A 23,260-nucleotide genomic window follows, 5' to 3' on the forward strand; every position below is an offset into this window, starting at 1 on the left:
AGCCCCTCCTTTCCTCTCACTCTCTGGCCGGCCTCTCTTGGCCCTTCTCCTGCTGGCACCTGTGAGGCAAAAAACCTTGGGGTCATCTTCGACTCCACACTCTCCTTCTCTCCCCACATCTGTGATGTCTCTAAGAAGTCACACTACCATCTGCACCTTCTCAGAGGTATTCTTCCTTTCCTCTCCTTCCACCAGATGTTCTCTGTCTCCAGAGCTCTGGTTCTCTCTAGACTTGACTACTGCAACAGCCTCTTTCTAAATCTGCCTGCTTCTACTCTCTGCCCTCTGCAACTCATCCAGAACAGGACTGCAAAACCTGTCCTTGGCCTCAAGCCCAGGGATTGTATCTCTCCAGGACTGAAGTCTCTGTTCCCAGTGGCTACGAGGATTACGTTCAAAACCCTCTGCATTGTACATAAGGCCTTCTGGGGCCTGGGGCCTGGGGCCTCTATACTTTCAACTCTCTCTTCCTAAATACTTTCCTTCTCAAGCTCTTCGCTCATCCGCCTCCAGCTCCCTCAGTGTTAGTCGCTTCTCCAAGCAACGAGTTGGTGGTAGATCTTTCTTCGGCTGGGGCCTCCCTCTGGAACAGCCTCCCAGCTTCCCCAAAACTTGATGAGAATCATCTCCGGTTCCGGAAGCACCTCAAAACCTTTCTCTTTGCTTCTGCTTTCTCTCCTCCTCTCCCCTGCTGACTTCTGGCTGATATTGATACTGCACCGGTCACCTGGCCACCCTCTGATCTAGGGCCCAGGCCCCTCCCCCGCCAGTTGCACACCTGCACTGCCTTCCTGGCAACCCTCGCACTTGGGGACTGTTTCTGTACCTCTTCATTCCCACTACCAGCACTTGACACCTGATGTCTGCTCTTACCCTTGCCACCTGCTGGCCGTACTTTACCTACTGTTATTTATTCTATTAACCCATATACCGCACTGTACCCCTTTCCCCTTCCCATGCACCTGCGCGATCTGAATGACACTTGGCCTAGTATGATCGTTGTCTGTCTTCCCTCTGTCCCCTCTCCCTTGCCTCGTCACGCCTTGAAACACTTGTGTATAGGTGCGTTATAAATGTTGTATCATATCTCTGCTCCACATGTTCCAAATGCTCATGGTAGAGCATGACTTGGGTTTGACGGTTGTTGATCTATTCTCACCTACATATGTTTGTTTCTGTAATAGTCTTTCAAGAAGAATCGATGCAACCCATATTTTGAGGAATGTAGTTGCAGCAGTCTGCCCCGTTTTTGATGCCTTTCTTGTTTCTGGAATAGATTTAAGAACGTTAGTGTGAATGGTTACTACAAATTGGTTGATATGTATAACCTTATTTTTATTTGGTCCTGGAGGGCTAGGTTGTGATTGTTAGGCAGACTAGCATGCATTACCCTCTGGGACCACCACATACAATTAGGACTACAGGTGTAAGCAAAACCAACCTTTGGTATAAGTCTGTACTACACAGTTTTTGGTAGCGAGCTGAGCAGCCAGGCGTATCTGAAGAGGGGATGTGAGCAGTACAAAGATGTTACACAGAGATCTTACAATCACAGTACTTCAAGTAGACACTTACACTCAACGTTTCTTGGTAAAAAACATATTAATTTATTACACAATCATTTAGAAAACATTCACTAGAAGGAGGCAACTTAATATTATACAAAAACACACTTCAGTACTGAACCAATAAGTTTCTGCGTAAATTAGGCTCTACTGAAATAAGAGCAACATTGCCTTTTAGTTACTTTGAATGGGAGTAAAAAGGCACAAGTTAATAGAATACATCACAAATACTTTCTTAGGCAGTGCAAATAGTTTCAGTTCACTAGAGGACTCGATTCAGTTCAATAGGCGTAGGCCAAAGTCAATGGGCTAGTGTCTTGGATAGGAAAGAACAGTTCTTGTAGTAAACAGTAAAGTCTTTGCCAAAGTTCTCAGAAGTAATTTGTACGAAGAAGAATCATATGTTGGGTCACAAGCAGATTAGGCCTGCAAGTTGGGAAAGTTCCACAAACTTACACCGCAAGTGGTAAATTCTCTCAATCGAGTTGGCACAGTACCTTAATATGAAGAAAAGATGCCACTGAAGACGTTGGTTCCTGGCAGTTCCTGCTGATCTTACTGTTCTTGAGCCTCAGTCATGGGGACAAGAGGGAGGACGTCAGGGGACTCCTGCACTGCACGGGGACTGGTCGAACAAGCTGCCAAATGGAAGATCTTCGGTTCGAGTAGCTGTAGTCGAGCACACAAGCTGGTGTCCTTCCCCCTGGTTAAACCTAACCAGCTCCGAGAATGGTATCCAGGTGGCTCACGAGTTGATTGGTCACACAAACTCAAAGGATCCTTGAAGGGGCTTCTCTGTCGAGATGAACTTGGCAATTCGGACCTGCAGCAGGGCTTCACTGGGCAAACCAACGGTTCAGGAGTTGCAGCAGCCATCCTCTTCCAGCTCGTCTTTGGTTCTTTCGTTCCAGTGGTCGACTCTCCTTTCCAGTCCAAGAGACTCGCCTTTTAAACAGTTTTCTCACTTTCATTCCAGGCTAGCTGTCATTCAACCAGCAGGGTGGCTGTCCTTGCCGGACATTGAGCCAGCTAATCACACCAGAGTGGATTTGGGTCTCAGGAGACTAAGCACAGGGAGTTTCGGGCACCTCCCTCACTTCCTGCACACTCAGAAACGGCAAAAAAACTAGACCAGGACCTGTTTAAACTAAGGGGCTTAGGGCGCCATCTTGAAAAACATGGCTCCCGCGATTCTTAGCTACCGGTGTTCACGGTTGGGAAAAATCATCGAAGTTTGTTGTAAACCCACTGCCACAAGCCATTTCGATAGGAAAGGGTAGCATTTGACTGCTACATGAGTATTTAGACAAGGGATGCTTTGCAACACCCCCCCCCCCAGCACTCTATTGTAAGATAGTGTGTGCTGGGTCTAGGAATTTGGAAAGACTAGTAAAGTCAATTTCACTTTACATTCTCTGGGGAACAGTAGTTCATCCCAGAGAAGGTATTTAAACATTTTGGAAGTCTAAAAGAAATCCCTGCGTCATTGTCCTGAAGGTGCTGTGTAACACACATGAAAAGATGATGCCTATGGAGTTATCTAAAACTCCATAATCAAAGAACACAAGAGTAGAACACGCATCAAAATACATGAGTGGGAAAAAGGCCCCCACTCTTTCCAGTCCTCAAAATCCAGCAAAGTTGCTGGGGGTCTCTAAGGTGAAGGGAATTAGCACATTTATGAGAATTCTCCCTAACAGTGATCAGTAATGGCGCCCAGTCTTCTTTCCTTGTTGTCTTGTGCAACATTGGGGTGATTTGAGGGAAAGGTGCACTGTAGCAAAGATCACTTGATGGGGTTTTCCACTCACATATTAGAACATTTACTTCTGCATCATTTCTGAAAGGCGTGACATGCTTTGGTGGTCTGCTCTACTTGTGTCAGGTCCCACCTTATTGTAAGGTGCCACTGTACTTGGATGAGAGTACGTGAGGATCCAATGTGTGTGTTTTTCTAGGATAGTGAACTGGTGTTCACTGTATGGGCGCAGTGGTAGATGGGTGCATGTGCTGCACTCTGAGTTCTCTATTTGTGGGAGGGTGTGAGCAAACTTGACACATTGAGGGGATTCAGTGAGGACTGTGTGATTGTGGTAAAAACTGTAAAAAACTGCTAAGGAGTTCAGAAGTATTAACATTGTTAAATGACCTTTATTCTGGCTACCCAAGAAACCACTGATGTTCCATGAGGCTGAATTTGTGGCCTGTGAGGCAAGTCTCTTATAGGATGGGGTGTGGAAATCCCAATTGGTTTGATATCGTGCGACTTTTGCTTTTGTGATGAGTGGACGGTTAACTATTGATTGACAGTGTTTTTCCATTATGTGCTCAACACTCGGTTCTGTAGTAGACGGAAGTCTTGTCCTGCTTTTAAGGTGGGCGGCACTAAGTTTTGGGTGAACGGTACACAGTGAGGAATGTGGGGGTTGCTGACAGAATAGTGTGGAGCAGCCGTTCAGCCATTGTTGTGTGATTAGGTCTTTGTATTCTTGTGTGACTGGATCTGTTATTCTGTTGATGCTGGAAAGCAACGTCCATTCAGTGGCAGATTTGTTGGGGCAGCCAAGAACTTAGCGATCCTATCTCAAGTTACGTTGATCTTTCCTTTGTAGTAGTTTTCTCATAGTTTGGTTGTGACGTCAGGCATGTTTGTTTAGAATAGCTCATTGATGGCTGGTCAGATGTTGGCAAAGACCTTTTTAGAGCCTCCAATATAGCTCATGATTGTGCTATTGTTTGTTTTGGTCGCTGTGCCACAGGTGACTGGATCATGGATAGAGAGGAGTTATGCAGCTTAAAAGGAGAAGACGACCTGGACCCAAAGAAACCTCAGAAAACAGAAGGAAGAGGGAGCGATGATTGTCTTAACTCGGGTAAGGAGTAACGAGGTGATATCTGTGGTAGTGCAATTTAAAATAAATGCTAATGCACCTGAGAACCTTGTTTCTAATACCCAGTACATGGTTTCACACAAAGAATTGTTCATCGCAAGTTATGTTAAACTGGCGCCACCCTCAGAACATCAACACCCGTGCATTTGCTTTTTCACAATACTCTGGTTGTTTCATTTAACTTCATAACCACGTCTTTTAAGATGGGTTGCTGCTCGGATAAAAATAGTTTTTTAATTTTAAATGTATCATTGATGTCCGTCAGATGCATTGTTGGCTGTGGTGAGTTGATGTTTTATTGGTCGCAGTTAGATGCGCTGTGGTTAGTTAGTTCATTCCTGTTGGTTGTGGTCAACTAGTGATCCCTCCTTTGCGTGCTGCAGATGGGCCCCGTCTGTTGGATTCATTAACGTTGGGGAAAGAGTGATTGCTTCTCAGCTTGCAGTGGATACAAGTGTGCTCTTGAGATGTTACTCTGCTGGTACTTGGACTCGTTCCTGTGCGACATAGTAAACGGCTCCATTTTGAAATAATTGCAAAAGGATATGGCAAGCTTGAGAGACGGTTACATTTAACATGATGACTTCAAACAATCGACCTGTACAATGTTATAAACTCTGAGGCTCTGATGGGAGTGCACATGGTGATTGGATCCCTCAGTATCTGCTGGCATTGAGTAGACTCTGATGGGAGTGCACGTGGCGCTTGGATCCCTCAGTATCTGCTGGCCTTGAATAGGCTCTGATAGGCGTGCAAATGGTGATTGGATCCCTCAGTGTCTGCTGGCATTGAGTAGGCTCTGATGGGAGTGTACGTGGTGATTGGATCCCTCAGTGTCTGCTGGCATTGAGTAGGCTCTGATAGGCGTGCACATGGTGATTGCATCCCTCAGTATCTGCTGGCCTTGAATAGGCTCTGATAGGCGTGCAAATGGTGATTGCATCCCTCAGTATCTGCTGGCATTGAGTAGACTCTGATGGGAGTGCACGTGGTGATTGGATCCCTCAGTGTCTTCTAGCATTGAGTAGACTCTGATGGGAGTGCACGTGGTGATTGGATCCCTCAGTATCTGCTGGCATTGAGTAGACACTGATGGGAGTGCACGTGGTGATTGGATCCCTCAGTGTCTGCTCGCATTGAGTAGACTCTGATGGGAGTGCACGTGGTGATTGGATCCCTCAGTATCTGCTGGCATTGAGTAGGCTCTGATAGGCGTGCACATGGTGATTGCATCCCTCAGTATCTGCTGGCATTGAGTAGACTCTGATGGGAGTGCACGTGGTGATTGGATCCCTCAGTGTCTGCTGGCATTGAGTAGACTCTGATGGGAGTGCACGTGGTGATTGGATCCCTCAGTATCTGCTGGCATTGAGTAGACTCTGATGGGAGTGCACGTGGTGATTGGATCCCTCAGTATCTGCTGGCATTGAGTAGGCTCTGATGGGAGTGCACGTGGTGATTGCATCCCTCAGTATCTGCTGGCCTTGAATAGGCTCTGATAGGCGCGCAAATGGTGATGGGATCCCACCGTGTCTGCTGGCTGGATAGTAGTTGACTATGGTGGATTGTTATATAGGAGGGAGGGGCACAAGTGATAATTGACATTTGGTCAATAGGAAATAGTGTGCTGTACTTATGAGGTCAATTGAGGTGGCAAGTGACCTTTTATGGCTGTATAGTAGCTTGCAACGTGACATTTTCTCCTTTGCATGGTGACTGGAACCCTCTGTACCTGCTGGACCTGGGTCCTCTGATGGACGAGGACAGGGTGATTTAAAACTTAGTTGTGGTCGACCATTATTAGATGTATGCAAGTGTTCAGATCTCATCCGTCCACCCCAGCTAAATGTGGAGTTGCTTGCTTTATCTGTAAATATTCCATCCTTCTCACATTGAATCCTGCACTTTTCTCCTAACTAAACACCCCATATTAATCTTTTTGTCATTATGTTACACTTCTTTTAATTATATCCTAGGGCATGAAATAATTTCATTCTGCATAAAAGAGGAAGAATCTCACTATTGCATTGACAATCTGAACAGTGATGGATGTGGCAGCCCTGTCGGACCCACAGGTGAGCAAATGATGTGTGATTACTGGGAGAGTGTGAGTGTGAGTGTGTGTGTGTGTGTTAGTTTTCTCACTTCCGTTTTCATCCTAGAAGCAGCTCTTGGCGTTATGAGATGGTCTCGTTCTTTATGCTTTAGTGTCATAACATTTTACTATTCATTTAACTATATTCTGCAAACAAAAACGGAAGCAACCTATAGCCCAGTCCCCAGCAGTTCCACAGGTGAGCAAATAACGTGTAGTTACTGGAATGGGGAGAGTTATAGTATACTATAGCGGAAGCAACCTATAGCCCAGTCCCCAGCAGTTCCACAGGTGAGCAAATAACGTGTAGTTACTGGAATGGGGAGAGTTATAGTATACTATAGCGGAAGCAACCTATAGCCCAGTCCCCAGCAGTTCCACAGGTGAGCAAATAACGTGTAGTTACTGGAATGGGGAGAGTTATAGTATACTATAGCGGAAGCAACCTATAGCCCAGTCCCCAGCAGTTCCACAGGTGAGCAAATAACGTGTAGTTACTGGAATGGGGAGAGTTATAGTATGCTATAGCGGAAGCAACCTATAGCCCAGTCCCCAGCAGTTCCACAGGTGAGCAAATAACGTGTAGTTACTGGAATGGGGAGAGTTATAGTATACTATAGCGGAAGCAACCTATAGCCCAGTCCCCAGCAGTTCCACAGGTGAGCAAATAACGTGTAGTTACTGGAATGGGGAGAGTTCTAGTATACTATAGCGGAAGCAACCTATAGCCCAGTCCCCAGCAGTTCCACAGGTGAGCAAATAACGTGTAGTTACTGGAATGGGGAGAGTTATAGTATACTATAGCGGAAGCAACCTATAGCCCAGTCCCCAGCAGTTCCACAGGTGAGCAAATAACGTGTAGTTACTGGAATGGGGAGAGTTATAGTATACTATAGCGGAAGCAACCTATAGCCCAGTCCCCAGCAGTTCCACAGGTGAGCAAATAACGTGTAGTTACTGGAATGGGGAGAGTTATAGTATACTATAGCGGAAGCAACCTATAGCCCAGTCCCCAGCAGTTCCACAGGTGAGCAAATAACGTGTAGTTACTGGAATGGGGAGAGTTATAGTATGCTATAGCGGAAGCAACCTATAGCCCAGTCCCCAGCAGTTCCACAGGTGAGCAAATAACGTGTAGTTACTGGAATGGGGAGAGTTATAGTATACTATAGCGGAAGCAACCTATAGCCCAGTCCCCAGAAGTTCCACAGGTGAGCAAATAACGTGTAGTTACTGGAATGGGGAGAGTTATAGTATGCTATAGCGGAAGCAACCTATAGCCCAGTCCCCAGCAGTTCCACAGGTGAGCAAATAACGTGTAGTTACTGGAATGGGGAGAGTTATAGTATACTATAGCGGAAGCAACCTATAGCCCAGTCCCCAGCAGTTCCACAGGTGAGCAAATAACGTGTAGTTACTGGAATGGGGAGAGTTATAGTATACTATAGCGGAAGCAACCTATAGCCCAGTCCCCAGCAGTTCCACAGGTGAGCAAATAACGTGTAGTTACTGGAATGGGGAGAGTTATAGTATACTATAGCGGAAGCAACCTATAGCCCAGTCCCCAGCAGTTCCACAGGTGAGCAAATAACGTGTAGTTACTGGAATGGGGAGAGTTATAGTATACTATAGCGGAAGCAACCTATAGCCCAGTCCCCAGCAGTTCCACAGGTGAGCAAATAACGTGTAGTTACTGGAATGGGGAGAGTTATAGTATACTATAGCGGAAGCAACCTATAGCCCAGTCCCCAGCAGTTCCACAGGTGAGCAAATAACGTGTAGTTACTGGAATGGGGAGAGTTATAGTATACTATAGCGGAAGCAACCTATAGCCCAGTCCCCAGCAGTTCCACAGGTGAGCAAATAACGTGTAGTTACTGGAATGGGGAGAGTTATAGTATACTATAGCGGAAGCAACCTATAGCCCAGTCCCCAGCAGTTCCACAGGTGAGCAAATAACGTGTAGTTACTGGAATGGGGAGAGTTATAGTATACTATAGCGGAAGCAACCTATAGCCCAGTCCCCAGCAGTTCCACAGGTGAGCAAATAACGTGTAGTTACTGGAATGGGGAGAGTTATAGTATACTATAGCGGAAGCAACCTATAGCCCAGTCCCCAGCAGTTCCACAGGTGAGCAAATAACGTGTAGTTACTGGAATGGGGAGAGTTATAGTATACTATAGCGGAAGCAACCTATAGCCCAGTCCCCAGCAGTTCCACAGGTGAGCAAATAACGTGTAGTTACTGGAATGGGGAGAGTTATAGTATACTATAGCGGAAGCAACCTATAGCCCAGTCCCCAGCAGTTCCACAGGTGAGCAAATAACGTGTAGTTACTGGAATGGGGAGAGTTATAGTATACTATAGCGGAAGCAACCTATAGCCCAGTCCCCAGCAGTTCCACAGGTGAGCAAATAACGTGTAGTTACTGGAATGGGGAGAGTTATAGTATGCTATAGCGGAAGCAACCTATAGCCCAGTCCCCAGCAGTTCCACAGGTGAGCAAATAACGTGTAGTTACTGGAATGGGGAGAGTTATAGTATACTATAGCGGAAGCAACCTATAGCCCAGTCCCCAGCAGTTCCACAGGTGAGCAAATAACGTGTAGTTACTGGAATGGGGAGAGTTATAGTATGCTATAGCGGAAGCAACCTATAGCCCAGTCCCCAGCAGTTCCACAGGTGAGCAAATAACGTGTAGTTACTGGAATGGGGAGAGTTATAGTATACTATAGCGGAAGCAACCTATGGCCCAGTCCCCAGCAGTTCCACAGGTGAGCAAATAACGTGTAGTTACTGGAATGGGGAGAGTTATAGTATACTATAGCGGAAGCAACCTATAGCCCAGTCCCCAGCAGTTCCACAGGTGAGCAAATAACGTGTAGTTACTGGAATGGGGAGAGTTATAGTATACTATAGCAGATATATAACTATTGATGATTAGCTTTGCCAATGAGTGCCATCTTTGAGCATGTTTGTTTTTATAAAAATGAAATATTTTTGTAAGATTAAAAATCAATCATTCGTATGGCTTTTTTCTAATTTATTTACAGTGGGCCTCTAAAAAGTACATTCATGCACACTTTCTGAAATGTGGTACTTGCACGTAGAGGGACCACACACGCAGGAACTTGCATGCAATTTTCATTGCATGCAACACAACATTTTAAAAATTCACATAATAAACTGGTGAACCAAGCTTTACATGCATTGATCGCACTTCATGGTGAAAAAAAGTGTAAATGCCACCAGCCATGTTGGCATGGCGGGTGTGATTTACATGGATTTATAGAATATCTGCCCAGCTTTACATCGAAAACTGGCAGATTCCCTAGGAATCCTATGTTTCATCACCATCCAACTCCGATCCTCGCAGTATGGCATTGTTGCGTGACAGATGGAGGTGGTGGAAACTTAAGAACTTAAGTCCTCAAAATCCCCTGAGTCTGTTAAACTGTACAATCATCCTCACCTTATAGCCTAGGATCTTACAAAATTAGAACAATCACGCGAGCAGCAGCCTATTAGAAAGGGATGGGGGAAAAGATACAGACCTGTATTTCAAGCAATGATCAGTGTGTTTCAGCAAGTAACAATAGGCTCTATGCATCGCAAGGGTTACTGCTGTGGAGAAGAGGAGAACAACATGTTGTTACATAGTGGCAGTACACTAGAAAAACCAAAGGATTGGTCATCGGTCATTACCAGTAATTCTGGATACTTCTTGCAACTTGTACAGCAAGTATGATAGCATATTATAAGTGACGAGAATTGTACAACTCATGATTACCAAAGCAACAGATGCTTATCAGGGCTTAACAGTGGAGCACGCCTTTCCAAATTATAAAATGTAAAATGCCCATGTCTACAGTCAAAGACCAAGCCATTGCGTTACTATGGTGGACGGAACTATGAAACCCAACTGCCTTCCCCTACTAGCTATAACCAAGAAATGCCCTGTGCAGTTCTGTGAATGTGTGTTCCAGGTCCTGCAACCTGCACATAAGCCTATTGAAAGAGACTACCATTGCCATGACAATCTACCACTCCCTCATTTCCCCAGCATAGTAGACCCAATTTACCTGCCATGAGTGACCTGACAAACCATCTGCAACAGTGTTTCTGTCAAGTTCATGATCTCTGCAGTCGTGAGTTTGAAGGGGGTTTTTCTATTGGAGGAAAGGCTACACACCTATTCTGTAATAACAACCACCACAAAGATAAGCTAGCAAGTGCATGCTGGGAATTTATTTTCAAAGGTATATTCATACAGTGAAGCCACAGAAGGAAGGCGCATGTTTAAATAAGACGGCTGATGTTCCTTCCCACTGGTGCCCTTTGCGTGATGACATTTTCAAAGGAGACCAGCTGAAGGTTGTAATGTACGAGTCACGTGACTCTTTAAAATCAATTGCCTGACCTTAGATTGATCCATGCTTAGGGAGGACGTACAAGCCTCCCTGACTTTCCCTGCTAGAGAAAGGTGCTGTAGAACCAGTGCCTGTAGCGGAGAGGAACAAGGGATGGTACTTCCCATATTTATTGATCCCCAAAAAGGACAGAGGACTGAGACCCATCTTGGACTTGAGATACTTGAACAAGTTCCTCAGAAATGACAAGTTCAAGATGACCTCTCTTCCTCAGATCCTTCAGGCCCTTCAACTCTAGGATTGGTTGGTGTCATTGGACCTTCAGGATGCTTATTTCTATGTGCCAATCCATCTCAAGCACAGAAAATACCTGAGGTTCGCAGTAGCCCGCTCTCATTATCAATTTCGGTTTCTGCCATTCGGGCTGACTTCCGCCCTGAGGGATTCCACCAAACTGAGGGCGGTGGTGGCAGTGAGTCTCAGGAGAGGGAGGATTCACGTCTACTCCTACCTGGACGATTGGCTGATCAGGGCACATTCTCCCAAACAAGCCCGGGATCATCTTACCGTCACTTGCCACTTCCTTCACAAACTGGGCTTCCCCCTCAATTACAACAAGTCCCATATGACACCTTCCCAAAAGCTCCAATACATCGGCGCAGTGCTAGATACATCCTTGGGAAAGAGCTCGCCACCCGAGGTGAGGGCTCAAGACATTCTTCAGCTGGTGACCAAATTTCAGAATGCCCACAGTCTACCGGCTTTCGATTTTCTGAGGTTGCTCAGCCTCCTGGCTTCCTGTATTTTTCTGGTGCCAGAGAATGAGATCCCTTCAGTGGGCTCTAAGAACTCAATGGGCTCAGGAAAGATGTCGCACCGATTTCAGGTTCCGAGCAGGATCTCACAGGATCTTCTGTGGTGGGCCTGTGAGGACAATATTCTGAAGGGAGAACACTTTTGGCAACCATGGCCGGATATTACAGTAGTAACGGACGTCTCGCTCACAGGGTGGGGAGCCCATGCCAATGATCTGACAGTCAACGGTCATTGGTCTCCATGAGAGTCCAAACTACATATCAATCTGTTGGAGCTGAGGGCAATCAGACTATCGCTGAAGGCCTTCCTGCCCTCTTTCCGGGGAAAGAATGTCATGATAATGACAGACAACACACTGGCCATGCATTACCTCAACAAGAGAGGAGGTGTAGGGTCACTACCACTGTGCAGAGAGGCAATGCAGCTCTGGTATTGGGCAATTCAAGAAGGAATCTCCCGATCAGCAGTTCACCTAGCCGGGTAGAATAACATGGCGGAGGACACGCCGAGCAGGCAGAGCACAGTCTCCCACGAGTGCGAGCTAGCTCAGGAAGTCCTTCAAGAAATCTTCACCCTTTGGGGAACCCCTCAAGTAAATCTGTTTTTGCGACTCAGGTCAACAGGAAGTGCAAAGATATTGCCTCAGGGAATGTCCTCTGAGAGGAGCTCTAGGAGATGCGTTCGTAGTGGACTGGTAGATTCCACTCCTTTATGCGTTTCCTCCACTCCCCATCATTCCTCAGTGATCGGGAGGTTGAGAAGGTTTGGGAAACACATGAACCTAATTGCCCCGGATTGGGCCAGGAGGACGTGGTACTTGGACCTTCTGGATATGTCATCTGTCCTCCACAAAGAGAGGACCTTCTTGCGCGAGAGGGAGGTCGGGGTTCTCCATCCCGAGGTCAAGACTCTCATCCTTCACGCTTGGTATCTGAAAGGCTGAGATATAAAGATTGGGACCTCCCGGGTGATGTAATGGAGGTGTTGCTTTTGGCCAGAAGGCCAGCAAAAAAGTCTTTGTACCATTGCCGTTGGAATATGTTTTGCAACTGGTGCAAGGAAAATAATGTTGATCCTTTTCTTTGTAAAACTCTGGATGTTTTATCTTTAGCTAATCTGGGCCTCCAGATTGGTACCATTAAAGGCTACTTGGCAGCGCTGTCCATTTTTAAGTGCTCGTCAGAGGAATGTTCCTATTTCAAAATTCCACTGGTGACTCAATTCCTAAAGTGGCTCACCAATGTGTTCCCTCCATCTCCTTTCCAGGTTCCGGTTTGGGACCTTAATCTGGTTTTCAATTCCTGATGTGTGCTCCATTTGAACCTCTACACACATGTCCATTAACGTTATTAATCTTCAAAACAACCCTGCCCGTAGAGTGTGCGAGTTGCAGTCACTTTCTTCCAAGCCACTCTTTACGATCTTCCACAAGGACAGGGTTGTTTTAAGGGTCAAACCCTCCTTTTTGCCCAAAATCATTTCAGACTTTCATTTGAATCAGAAAATTGTTCTACCTTCTTTCTATCCTCCACCTCCACCTCATCCTCGTAAGGAAGAGGAAAGACTTCATAGATTAGACCCTTGGAGCGCGTTAAGCTTTTACATCTCCAGAATGTCTAAGTTGCTAATTGAAGACCAACTCTTAATTGGATATTCAGGACACAAGGTAGGTCAGGCTGTTGCCAAACAGACCATGGGCCTCATTACGAGTATGGAGGTAAAAACTGAGTCATTACCGGCATGGTGGTAATAGCGCATTTGTGCACCCTTGACACCGCTAATAGCAGCAGATTACGAGTGCGCGAACACGCGTGCTCCGCCATGCCGCTAAAGGCCCTCCAACCCCCCAATGGCGCCATCACGGGACCCACCGATACCGCCTCCGCCAAGGAGCAACCCCTTAATAACGACCCGGTAATAACATCATGCTAATACCGGGCTCGTACTAACGGACCCGGAAGTAATGTCATCACGTCGGAATGGGAAATGCACCGGCGGCCATCTTTAAAAACACAATCCATTGCAGTCCTCTCAATCCAGCAGTGCTACAGAGGAGTGAGCAGGGCCATACCATCCAGCATGTCCAAGGCTACCCGCAAGACTACCCCCCCCCCCCGCCTGCGCAAGAAGCGCTTCTCTGATGAGGAGTTCAACATGCTGGCTGATGATCTTGCAGCCCGTGTAGATCAAGTTTTTGCAAACGACCTCAAAATGGAAGTCCAACTAAGAAAAAAAGAAATATGGGAGGAGGTTGCGTGTAAGGTGTCAGCAGTTGGCACCGCCCCCCCCCCCCCGCACGGTCAAAGACTGTAAAAAACGATGGGTCCATAACATCCTGACATCCAGTCGCAGGGAGGCCATGGCCACAGGCGGGGGTGCCCACTCACCAGTAAAATTGATGCGCTGGGAAGAGACCTGCAGCACCACCATACATATGGAGTCCATAGAGGGCTTTGGTGAAATGGAGACGGGTGCGGTGACATCGGGAGATGGAGGTGAGTGACCCCGCAAACTCCAGTACGCCAAACCATGACGTAGTACAACAGATGTGAAAGTGAGCCAAGCCAATGCATGGCCCATCATACAAACATACACAGATCCATGTCCAGATGCAGGCCCAAACCCTGGCACAATGAAATGCATGCTGCATGCCAATCCCATTACCAACAGACACCCAACACACAAGGATCATTCACATGTCGCACATCACGCAAACCGCAATGCAACGGTATGCCCCCTGGTACACATCAGTAGCGAATGGAAAGGCCACGGCTTATGCCAATATGCCCCCCCCGTGCCCTGTGTGACACACCTATAAGAATGCAATGCATGAGAAATTAAATACTGTACAGCACCAACTCATGCATCTTGCATGTAACGCCATCACTGATGCACTGCATCTCTTGTTCCCCCAAAGGCACTGATGCAGAAGGTGAAGGGCAGGACCCTGCCCCAAGGGCATCAACATCCAGGGCCAGACCAGAGGGCACTGGGCATTCCACCTCGGGGGCAGCACCACGGGCCAGGGTGCAACCCAGGGTACCTGTACAGGCCAGGCCAGCTGAGGAGGAGATAGCAGCGGACGAGACTGCAAAGACTGAGCTGGCAACAACTGCTGAAGGTGAGGCTGATGGCACGTAGTCCGCTGCCACCAGTTCAGTGGGTGAGGCAGCAGCCATAGCCCCCCTCAGCGATGTGGATGTGCATGTGGAGGAATATGAGGACATTGATGGCACCATCTATGTCGAATGTCCACACACACCAAGCACCCGTCGACCCCCCCCCCCCCACACCACCCCACACAGGGCACACCGTCCAGCCCCATGCAGGAACCAGCGGTTCAACTGCAGAGTCTGCATCTGACGAGCACCTCAGAGGCCAGCCCTGCAATGGCCCAGCCATCCGCAGCACCCTCCACCTCCACAGCCCCCACTGACATGGTGGCACGCCTGTCGAGGGTAGAGGCCCGCCAGGACTCGATGATCAAACTGGTGCGCCAGTATGTGCCCGAGGGTGAGCAAACACGGCGTGATATCTAGGAGGTGAATGCTGGAACCATTGCGGCCATCAATTAGAGTGCCATAATCATATGTGACAGTTTGGTGGCAGTCACACAGATCCTAAACAGGATGCTGGAACACATGCAGCACCAACAACCTGCACCGGCGGCGCAAAATCCATCCACCTCCACCCCATCGACCACACCTGCTAGCTTGACTCCCTCAAGCCCTGTGCGGATGACGAGGCGCAGTGCAAGGCACACAGAAATGCTGCCCCCGACACAAAAAAAGTCCGGAAATAGCCAGTCCCCACACATCATGTGTGGGATGACAATGGGTGAGGGGGAAGGTGGTGGTGTTGGTGGTGTTGAGGGGATTAAGGAGGTGTTTATTGGGGGTATGGGTTTGGGTTGGGTTATGGGGTGTTTGTGGGGGTATGGGGTGTTTGTGGGGGTATGAGGTGTTTGGGGGGGTTATGGGGTGTTTGGGGGAGTATGAGGTGTTTGGGGAGGTATGGGGTGTTTGGGTGTTTTGGGGGAGGGGTAGGGCGTGTGAGTGGTGGAGGGAGGAAGCACTATATTGTTGTTTTTTTCTTAATACACCCGTTGTGTTCAAAATCGTTTCATGCCTGGACATTGTTCATTTTGTGTGTTCATTCTATTCATGACAGCGCACAGTGCCCAACTCCCCACACACCCTGTGTCCATGTCCACACGGTCCCAGTGCTCAGTGTAGTACTGACACATAACCATCAACGTCCCTGTGGTTCAGAAGTAATCGTCAATCAGTGATTGGCATACAGCACTGCCATCTTGTGCATCACATACTGCCAGGGGTGCTGCTTCTCCTCCATCATCATCCTCATCCTCACCCGGTGCATGCATGTCAATGTCAGGGGGCAGTGGTACGTTTCTCCGGATGCACATGTTGTGCAGCATGACACAGTGATCTTTGCCACCTTCTCAGGGCCATAAAGGAGTGCTCCACCAGACCTGCTTAGGCAGCAGAACCGTGCCTTCAACAGGCCAAAGGTCTGCTCAATCACAACACGGGTACGGTATGAACCCGATTGTACTCCCTTCGTGCCTGTTATGCGGGTTCCGTACAGGGGTAAGTAGCCACGGCTTCAAGGGATAGCCTCCATCACCTGCATGGGAGCACAAAGAGGTATGTGTGAGTCAATATCTGAGCTGACACCTTTAGGATTAACGGCCATGGCTGCAGCTATTTGGTGTTGACATGCACATGTCCCTGTATGTATGCACACAGGTTCATTTGATGCATTGTGTACTGCACAATGGTCTACTAGTGTGGATTGCGTTGTACAGATGATGCAGGGTGTTCACTTGCATGCTGATGCGGATGTACTGTGGATGCGGAACAATGTCTTGCCCCCCATTATTGCAGTTTATGCTACTCTGTACCTAATCACACTAGCGGCATTGGCACAGTTGTAATCATGTTTAGTCATGCATCGCTTGACATGCCCATGGTGGCCTGCTTGTGCGTCTGGCATGTTGTCATTGATGTGCAGCATTGTTCTTATGTATGGCATTGACGTGTCACATTCAGGTTGGGATGTTCAGGACAACAGTGTTTAGCTCTGAGTGCACTGTCCACTCACCGCCCAATCCCACCCAGGTGGAGTATACACCCCCCCCCCCCCAATCCCACCCAGGTGGAGTATGCACCCCGCCAATCCCACTCAGGTGGAGTATGCATCCTCCCACCTCACAACCCCAATGCACTGCCATGGCCCAGTCGGGCAACTTACCGAGCAGCCAGGCACGTCGTCCAGCATGTTGCTCCATCTAGCGGGATAGCGTGGAGTTACGCAGCACCATGGCATCATGTGCAGATTCGGGATATCGGGCGCAACACTGTGTGATGATCTTGCTGGAGTCACATACCATCTGCACATTGATGGAGTGGTATTGCTTGTGATTGCGGTACACCGCCTCATTGGCATGAGGGGCCACCAATTCTACATGGGTGCAGTTGAGGGCACCAACGCAATTGGGCATGCCTGCCAGTGCATGGAAGCCTACTTTGGTGTCAGCGAGCTCCTGGCCAGTCTGTGGTAGGGTAATGTGGATGCTTGCATGCTTCAGGAGGGCATCAAGCACTTGGGTCAGCATGCGAGACAAGAGTGGTTGTGATCTGCCATGCAGCTGCCCCACTCTGTGCTGGTGGGTGCCTGTGGCCAGGAAGTGGAGCACAGACGCCAACCTTTAGTAGAGGGGGGGTGGCAGTGCGGATTTCTATCAGGCTGACAATGTCGTTGTGTATCATGTCCACTATGGTGGTGATGGTGTCCTGGTCCAACCGGTACAGGGTGTGGATCTGCTCAGGGGTTAGATTGAATGGACTGGGTCTGATGCGAGGGATTGGTGGCTGCCTACGTGGCACCACTGGCTGCACTGGTGGAACCTGCTGGGCCTGTCTCACCCTCCTTCTCCTCCTGCATCTCCTCTGTGCTGCCTGTAGTTGTTGTTGTTGCTGTTGTTGTAGCAGTACAGACATGTCCTCCAGCCCCATGATTGCAACAGCTAGTGGGATCATTTTGGTACAGGAAGGGGTGTGGTGTGTGGGTGTAATCCTTTTGTACTGGGACAGGCTCCATTGACTCCACCTGTGGTGATTGTGTGCACCTGTGGCAGTTGTCTACCCTGCAGGTTGCTATTTACGGGATGTCCGTGATGTCTGTATTGCCGCCGTCGTGCAGGCCCTATGTACCGCCTTCGGGATGCCGGTAAGTGCATGCCCGCATAACTCGTGATGTCCTCCTGTTAGCGGCGTCCCGGTATGCGCCCATTCCGGTAAGAAGGGGCACGGTAGGGGTGGTGGCGGTATTGGCGGGTTGTCGGCTCGTAATGGCCCGGTCCCGTTAACGATTCCGGTAATGCCGTTTCCCCTTCCTTTTTTCATTACCTCCTTACTCGTAATGAGGCTCCTTGTCTAGATGGAAAAGACCATCAGAGCTCATTCCACCTGGGGCATGGCTACAGCTACGGCCCTTCAAAGGGGTGTACAAATCGGAACAATTTGTGAAGCGGCAACCTGGTCTTCCATACACACGTTCACCAAGCATTATTCCCTGGATTCTTCCCTCAGCCAGGAGGGTTCTTTTGGCAAGGCAGTCCTTCACTCTATCCATGAAAATGTATAAATTCCAATTCTACTCCCTCCTACAAACATAACACTGCTTTGGGAGTCTGTCAAAGATGAGGAATACGTGGGAGGATACAATCCATTCGAAGAACAAGGTACTTTCCCCAGGTAACGTTCTTTCGACTGGATGTTCTTCCTACGTATTCCTCATCGCCCTCCCACCCTACCCCTCAGAAGAATTTCCTGTGACATTACAGCTTCCGTTCCATCAAGGCTGAGTATGGTTACTCCAGTGTTTTACAGATATCTCTGCTGCAAGAGGAGGGAAAAACAGAACTGAGACCAACGGGCGCTGCACGTGCTATATATGCCTTTGATGACCTCCTCGACGGAGGCCTTCGAGGGACATTGACTCAGCGCCATCGACGCACAGTGCCCTCTGCCGAAATTATTTTTCAGAAGCAGCTGAAGCTGGACAACGAGTATCAAAGATGAGGAATATGTGGGAGGAACATCCAGTCGAAAGAAAATTACCAGGTTAAGTAACTTCTCTAGATACTGCTCCACTAGGCTATGCATAGCATGTGATCTAAGCAGATCCACAAGCCTCAGAAGGCATACATTCTGCAGCGTAATTATATTTTTGATGATTGTATCTGCTTAGATTCACATCCGCCCTCCCTTCCTCCCCTCCTGGAGTTTGAAGGCGCATAGATGTTTTCCATCTTTAAATTTTGTACCCTATCTTTCTTGTACTCACACGAGCACTTCATGCACCCTCATTTCAGAAACAAACCAAGCTGAGAGACCTCGACGTGCGAAGGACCATGGGTACACTAGACGTCGCACTAGGAATAGTGTTACAAACCCGCCCAGTCGACGTCCCTTTTCGAGTTTCGAAAACAAGTCATGTAATACTCTGCAACTACCACTAGATGTTGGCCTATGCACAGAATGTGTATCGAAGCAGATACAAGCATCAGAAATGCGATTACGGTAAATTTAATGCACTGCCTACTCTCGAAATCATAGGTGCTAGGTCAGTTACTTGAAAGCTGCTATATCATGTAGGGGTTGTAAACAGATGTTTATAATCTAGTCTCTAAAACATCTGTTGATCTATTAGCCACCTTTTTAATAGTGAGCGCTGGCAGCTCTTTCAAAATGTGAATAATATGACCTATGCTGGGGAGGATGAGATTTTATGGAATATCTTATTATAGGGTAACACTGTTTCAGTAATTTTAAAATGATGTAATGTTTTATAAGGTTTTTAAAACCAGTGTGTGTAATGTATTGTATTATATGAAAATGTGTGGGTTTGTGGCAAAGCCTATGTTCCCTATACAATTCCACACCGTTTCACCAATCTGCAGCAAATTTGCAAGTCTCATATAAAATGTATCGCAAATGCTCTCTCAAACCTACAACTACCCACAACAATGTTTTCCATAACGAAAGAAGTGGTCATTGCAAATAGTTAAAACCTTTTCAACACTCATAATGCCCACCTCCGTGCATTCGCTTTATTCCGTTACTCTGAAATGTTGTTCCACCTAGCTTCGTAACCATATCTTTTTTAAATGGTTTGCTGTTGGAGTAAAGATATCTCTTAAACATAAAATGTATCATTGTGTTTTGTCAAAGAGTTGATGCATTGTTGGTTGCGGTTAGTGAGTTGATGAATTGCTGCTTGTGAGTCGATGCATTGCTGCTTGTGATGCATTTTAGTTTTGGTGAGTTGGTGCGATGTTGGTTGTGGCGGGATGGAAAGTTGGTGCGATGTTGGTCGTGGCGAGTTGGTGAGCGGATGTCATGTTGGTCGTGGTTAAGAAGTTAGAAAGCCAGAATTAAGTCTTGTTTTTAGTGATTCTGCCACTGCTGTCCGTCACTTCTTGTTACAGAGCCTCCTGAGTTGTTGGGTTGTTAGACTGCTGGCACTTGAATGGACCGTTCCTGGATGACTGTTCTATAAGAGGGCCTTTTTGTGTAATTTGACTATGTCCTGTATTAATTCACTCAGAGAAAGACTATGGCGTGCACTTCAAATGATCGACATATACAAATCAAATCTCTCTGCTGGACGTGCACAGGGTGATTGAATCCCTGTCTATGCAGGCTTTGGTCAGACTCTTGATGGACAAACACGGGTTGATTGAATCTGTTGGTGTCAGCTGACACTTATTAGACGTAGGCAGATATCCTTTGTTCCACGGCAGCTAAATATAGAGGTGTTTGATATAAACATAAACTGTGCATCGTTATCCCAATGTATTTTTCCCCTGTAAAAACATCCCTGATCTTAATCATTCTGTTATACTTCTCGTTTTAATTATATCACAGGACATGAAATTATTTCATTCTGCATAAAAGAGGAGGAAGCCCCCTACTGCATTGATGATCGGAACAGTGAGAAACGTCAAAGCCCTCCCACAGGTGAGCAAATGATGTGTAATTACCAGGATACTGCAGTGTTTGGTGTTTACAAGAGGCCACTTTAGGTGCTGAGGGAGCGTGCCTTCTCTTACACTTAAATCCTAGAGTCATCCTCCTCTGCTCCAGGACCAGTTATATGATAGCCCCCATTGTTTATGATGTAGTGTTTTAGCATTTTATTGTTTATTTGACAATATTTTTTTATTTTTTTAAAACTCTTTTTATTCGTGGTCACATAGAGAACTGCATTGCCATTTCAACTCGCATATCAATAACGCAACAATATACATCATGTGTTTCGTACATATAATGAAAGTTACATGGATTCTTCGTCATACGAGAGCATATTGCACAGATACCCCCTGAACGGGCCCCATATGTCTTTCGGTCTACATGCTGTCGGGCGTGTCAGTACATATTGTTCTTTCGTCTAATTGACATATGTTAATTCACGAAGAAATTGTACCATGCTGGGTGGCCCCTTGTCTTTCCATTTCAGTAATATGCATTTTTTGGCCGCCGCACATGAAATGTTAAACCGTCTTCTAACCTTCTCTGAGCACTTGCCAATATCTCCAAATAAATATTTCTGCGGAGTCAACACAGGGGGGACCTGCGCTATCTCCTCCAGCATCTCAGCCACCTCGTACCAAAACGTGGCCACCACTGGGCACTCCCAATACATGTGTAGGGCTCTGGCGCGGGGCGCACTGCACTTGGAACAGGCATCCGAGCCTTCAGCTGCAAATTGTGCAAGTTTTTCCGGCGTGTAGTGTAGTCTATTTATTTAGAATTTTAAATTGAATTAGCCGAAGGCCAGCGTTGAGCGAGATGTTCTTGGTAAGGGAGCAGTACCTGGCCCATTTCCCATCTTCTATAGATACCTGTAGGTCCCTTTCCCATTTTTCTTTAATACGATTTACCGTAGGGTTATTGGCCTGTACTGCCTCATACAGTTTGGAGATCCCCAGGCCCCCCTCAGCAGGTATTAGCTGTGTATACATGGGTGTGGGGAGGGTTCGTCTGGGAAGAGCGGCCACCTCTTCTAAAAGGCAGCTTTCATACGGTAATATTACAGTGTTTTTAGCGGCCCGCCTCCCAGTGCTCGCGCCAGCTCCCCCAAGGTTGCAAACCTCCCATCAATGAACATATCACCTAATTTCATCTCCTGGTGTGGATCCCAGGATTCCTGTATGCTGATGTCATGGGTGGGCGAGATGCCTGGGAAATTCCAGAGGGGGATATCTGGGTTATAGGGTGTCTCGAGTTTGTTTCCTGTATATGGCCTCCCATGCCCTGATAGTGCAACTCACCGGGTTATAGTCACAGGTGTTCCTGTATTGCGAATCAAAGATGACTGATTGTATGTTCGTGGGGTGTGTGGTGTATTCCTCTATCCATGTATGGGGTGTTCTGGTCGTGACATTGTACCAATACTTTTCAAATTGAGCCTGGGAAGCATAGTAGTATAGCTCGAAGTCGGGGGGCGGCCAATCCACCTGAGGCGTATGGCTCCGTCATTTTCTCCCACCCTATCCTTGCTGGTTTCCCATTCCAAAGGAATGTCACCGCCATGGAACGGAGCCTGACGAAGAAGGACCTGCCCGGCCATATGGGGATGTTGACAAAGAGGTAGAGTAACTTGGGCAGGACGACCATCTTGAGGACGGCTACTCTGCCATAGAGCGAGATAGGGAGGCGTCCCCACATCTGTAATTTTGTGTGTATTGCTTGCAATGCGTTTTCGTGATTGTCTATGTACAGTGTGTTCTTTTCTCTGGATACGAGAACTCCTAAGTATCTGATGTGGTGTTCCGACCACATAAGGCCTTGGGTATCGTCGGGGCATTTGGTAGTGGGTGTGAGTGGGAATATCTCTGATTTAGCCATATTAACGGTGTACCCTGAATACTCCGCGAATTCCTGTATTTCGGCCATGATCGGTGCCAGGTTTATTTCCGGTTGGCGGACATATAATAAAGTGTCGTCAGCGTACAATATCAGCTGAGTAAACCCTTTCATGCTAATTCCCCTGTCTGAATGTCACAGCCGCCATAGGTTCTATAGTTAATGCGAATAATAGTGGGGGAGAAAGGGCAGCCCTGTCTACTGCCCCTACCTAGCAGGAAGAATTCGGAAATGGATCTGTTGGTCAACACCCAAGCCCCTGGGTCCGTATACAATAGTTTAACATATCTAATGAAATTGGGGCCCACCCCAAATGCCTTCAGTACAGTAAGGAGATATGCCCATGACACCGATTCGGAGGCCTGTTCGGCTTCTAGGGATATGGCCACCGCATTCCGGCCTGGGTCTATTTGTGCCATTATGCCAAAGAGCCTGCAGAGATTCAGGGAAGAGGATCTTGTGGGGATAAACCCGTTCTGGTCAGGGTGTACTAGTGTGGGGATAACGGGTAAGAGACGATTAGCCAGCACCTTTGCAAAGATCTTGGCGTCGGTATTTATAAGAGAG

At 47.5% G+C, this 23,260-nt stretch overlaps 1 protein-coding gene across 2 annotated transcripts in view; it reads left to right on the plus strand.

Annotated features, from left to right (window-relative positions):
- The window catches only part of LOC138489378 (zinc finger protein 345-like), a 74,975-nt gene that overhangs the window by 28,365 nt on the left and 23,350 nt on the right, over window positions 1-23,260 (plus strand). For both annotated transcript variants that reach the window (XM_069617094.1, XM_069617093.1), the window contains exons 2-4: window positions 4,325-4,438; window positions 6,433-6,531; window positions 20,693-20,785. In XM_069617094.1, the coding sequence (XP_069473195.1) occupies window positions 4,336-4,438; window positions 6,433-6,531; window positions 20,693-20,785 (295 nt within the window). In that variant the 5' untranslated portion in view covers window positions 4,325-4,335. The remainder of the gene's footprint in view (window positions 1-4,324; window positions 4,439-6,432; window positions 6,532-20,692; window positions 20,786-23,260) is intronic.

Source organism: Ambystoma mexicanum, chromosome 9, assembly GCF_040938575.1.
Source record: "Ambystoma mexicanum isolate Mex_15411 chromosome 9, UKY_AmexF1_1, whole genome shotgun sequence".
Taxonomy (NCBI): domain Eukaryota; kingdom Metazoa; phylum Chordata; class Amphibia; order Caudata; family Ambystomatidae; genus Ambystoma; species Ambystoma mexicanum.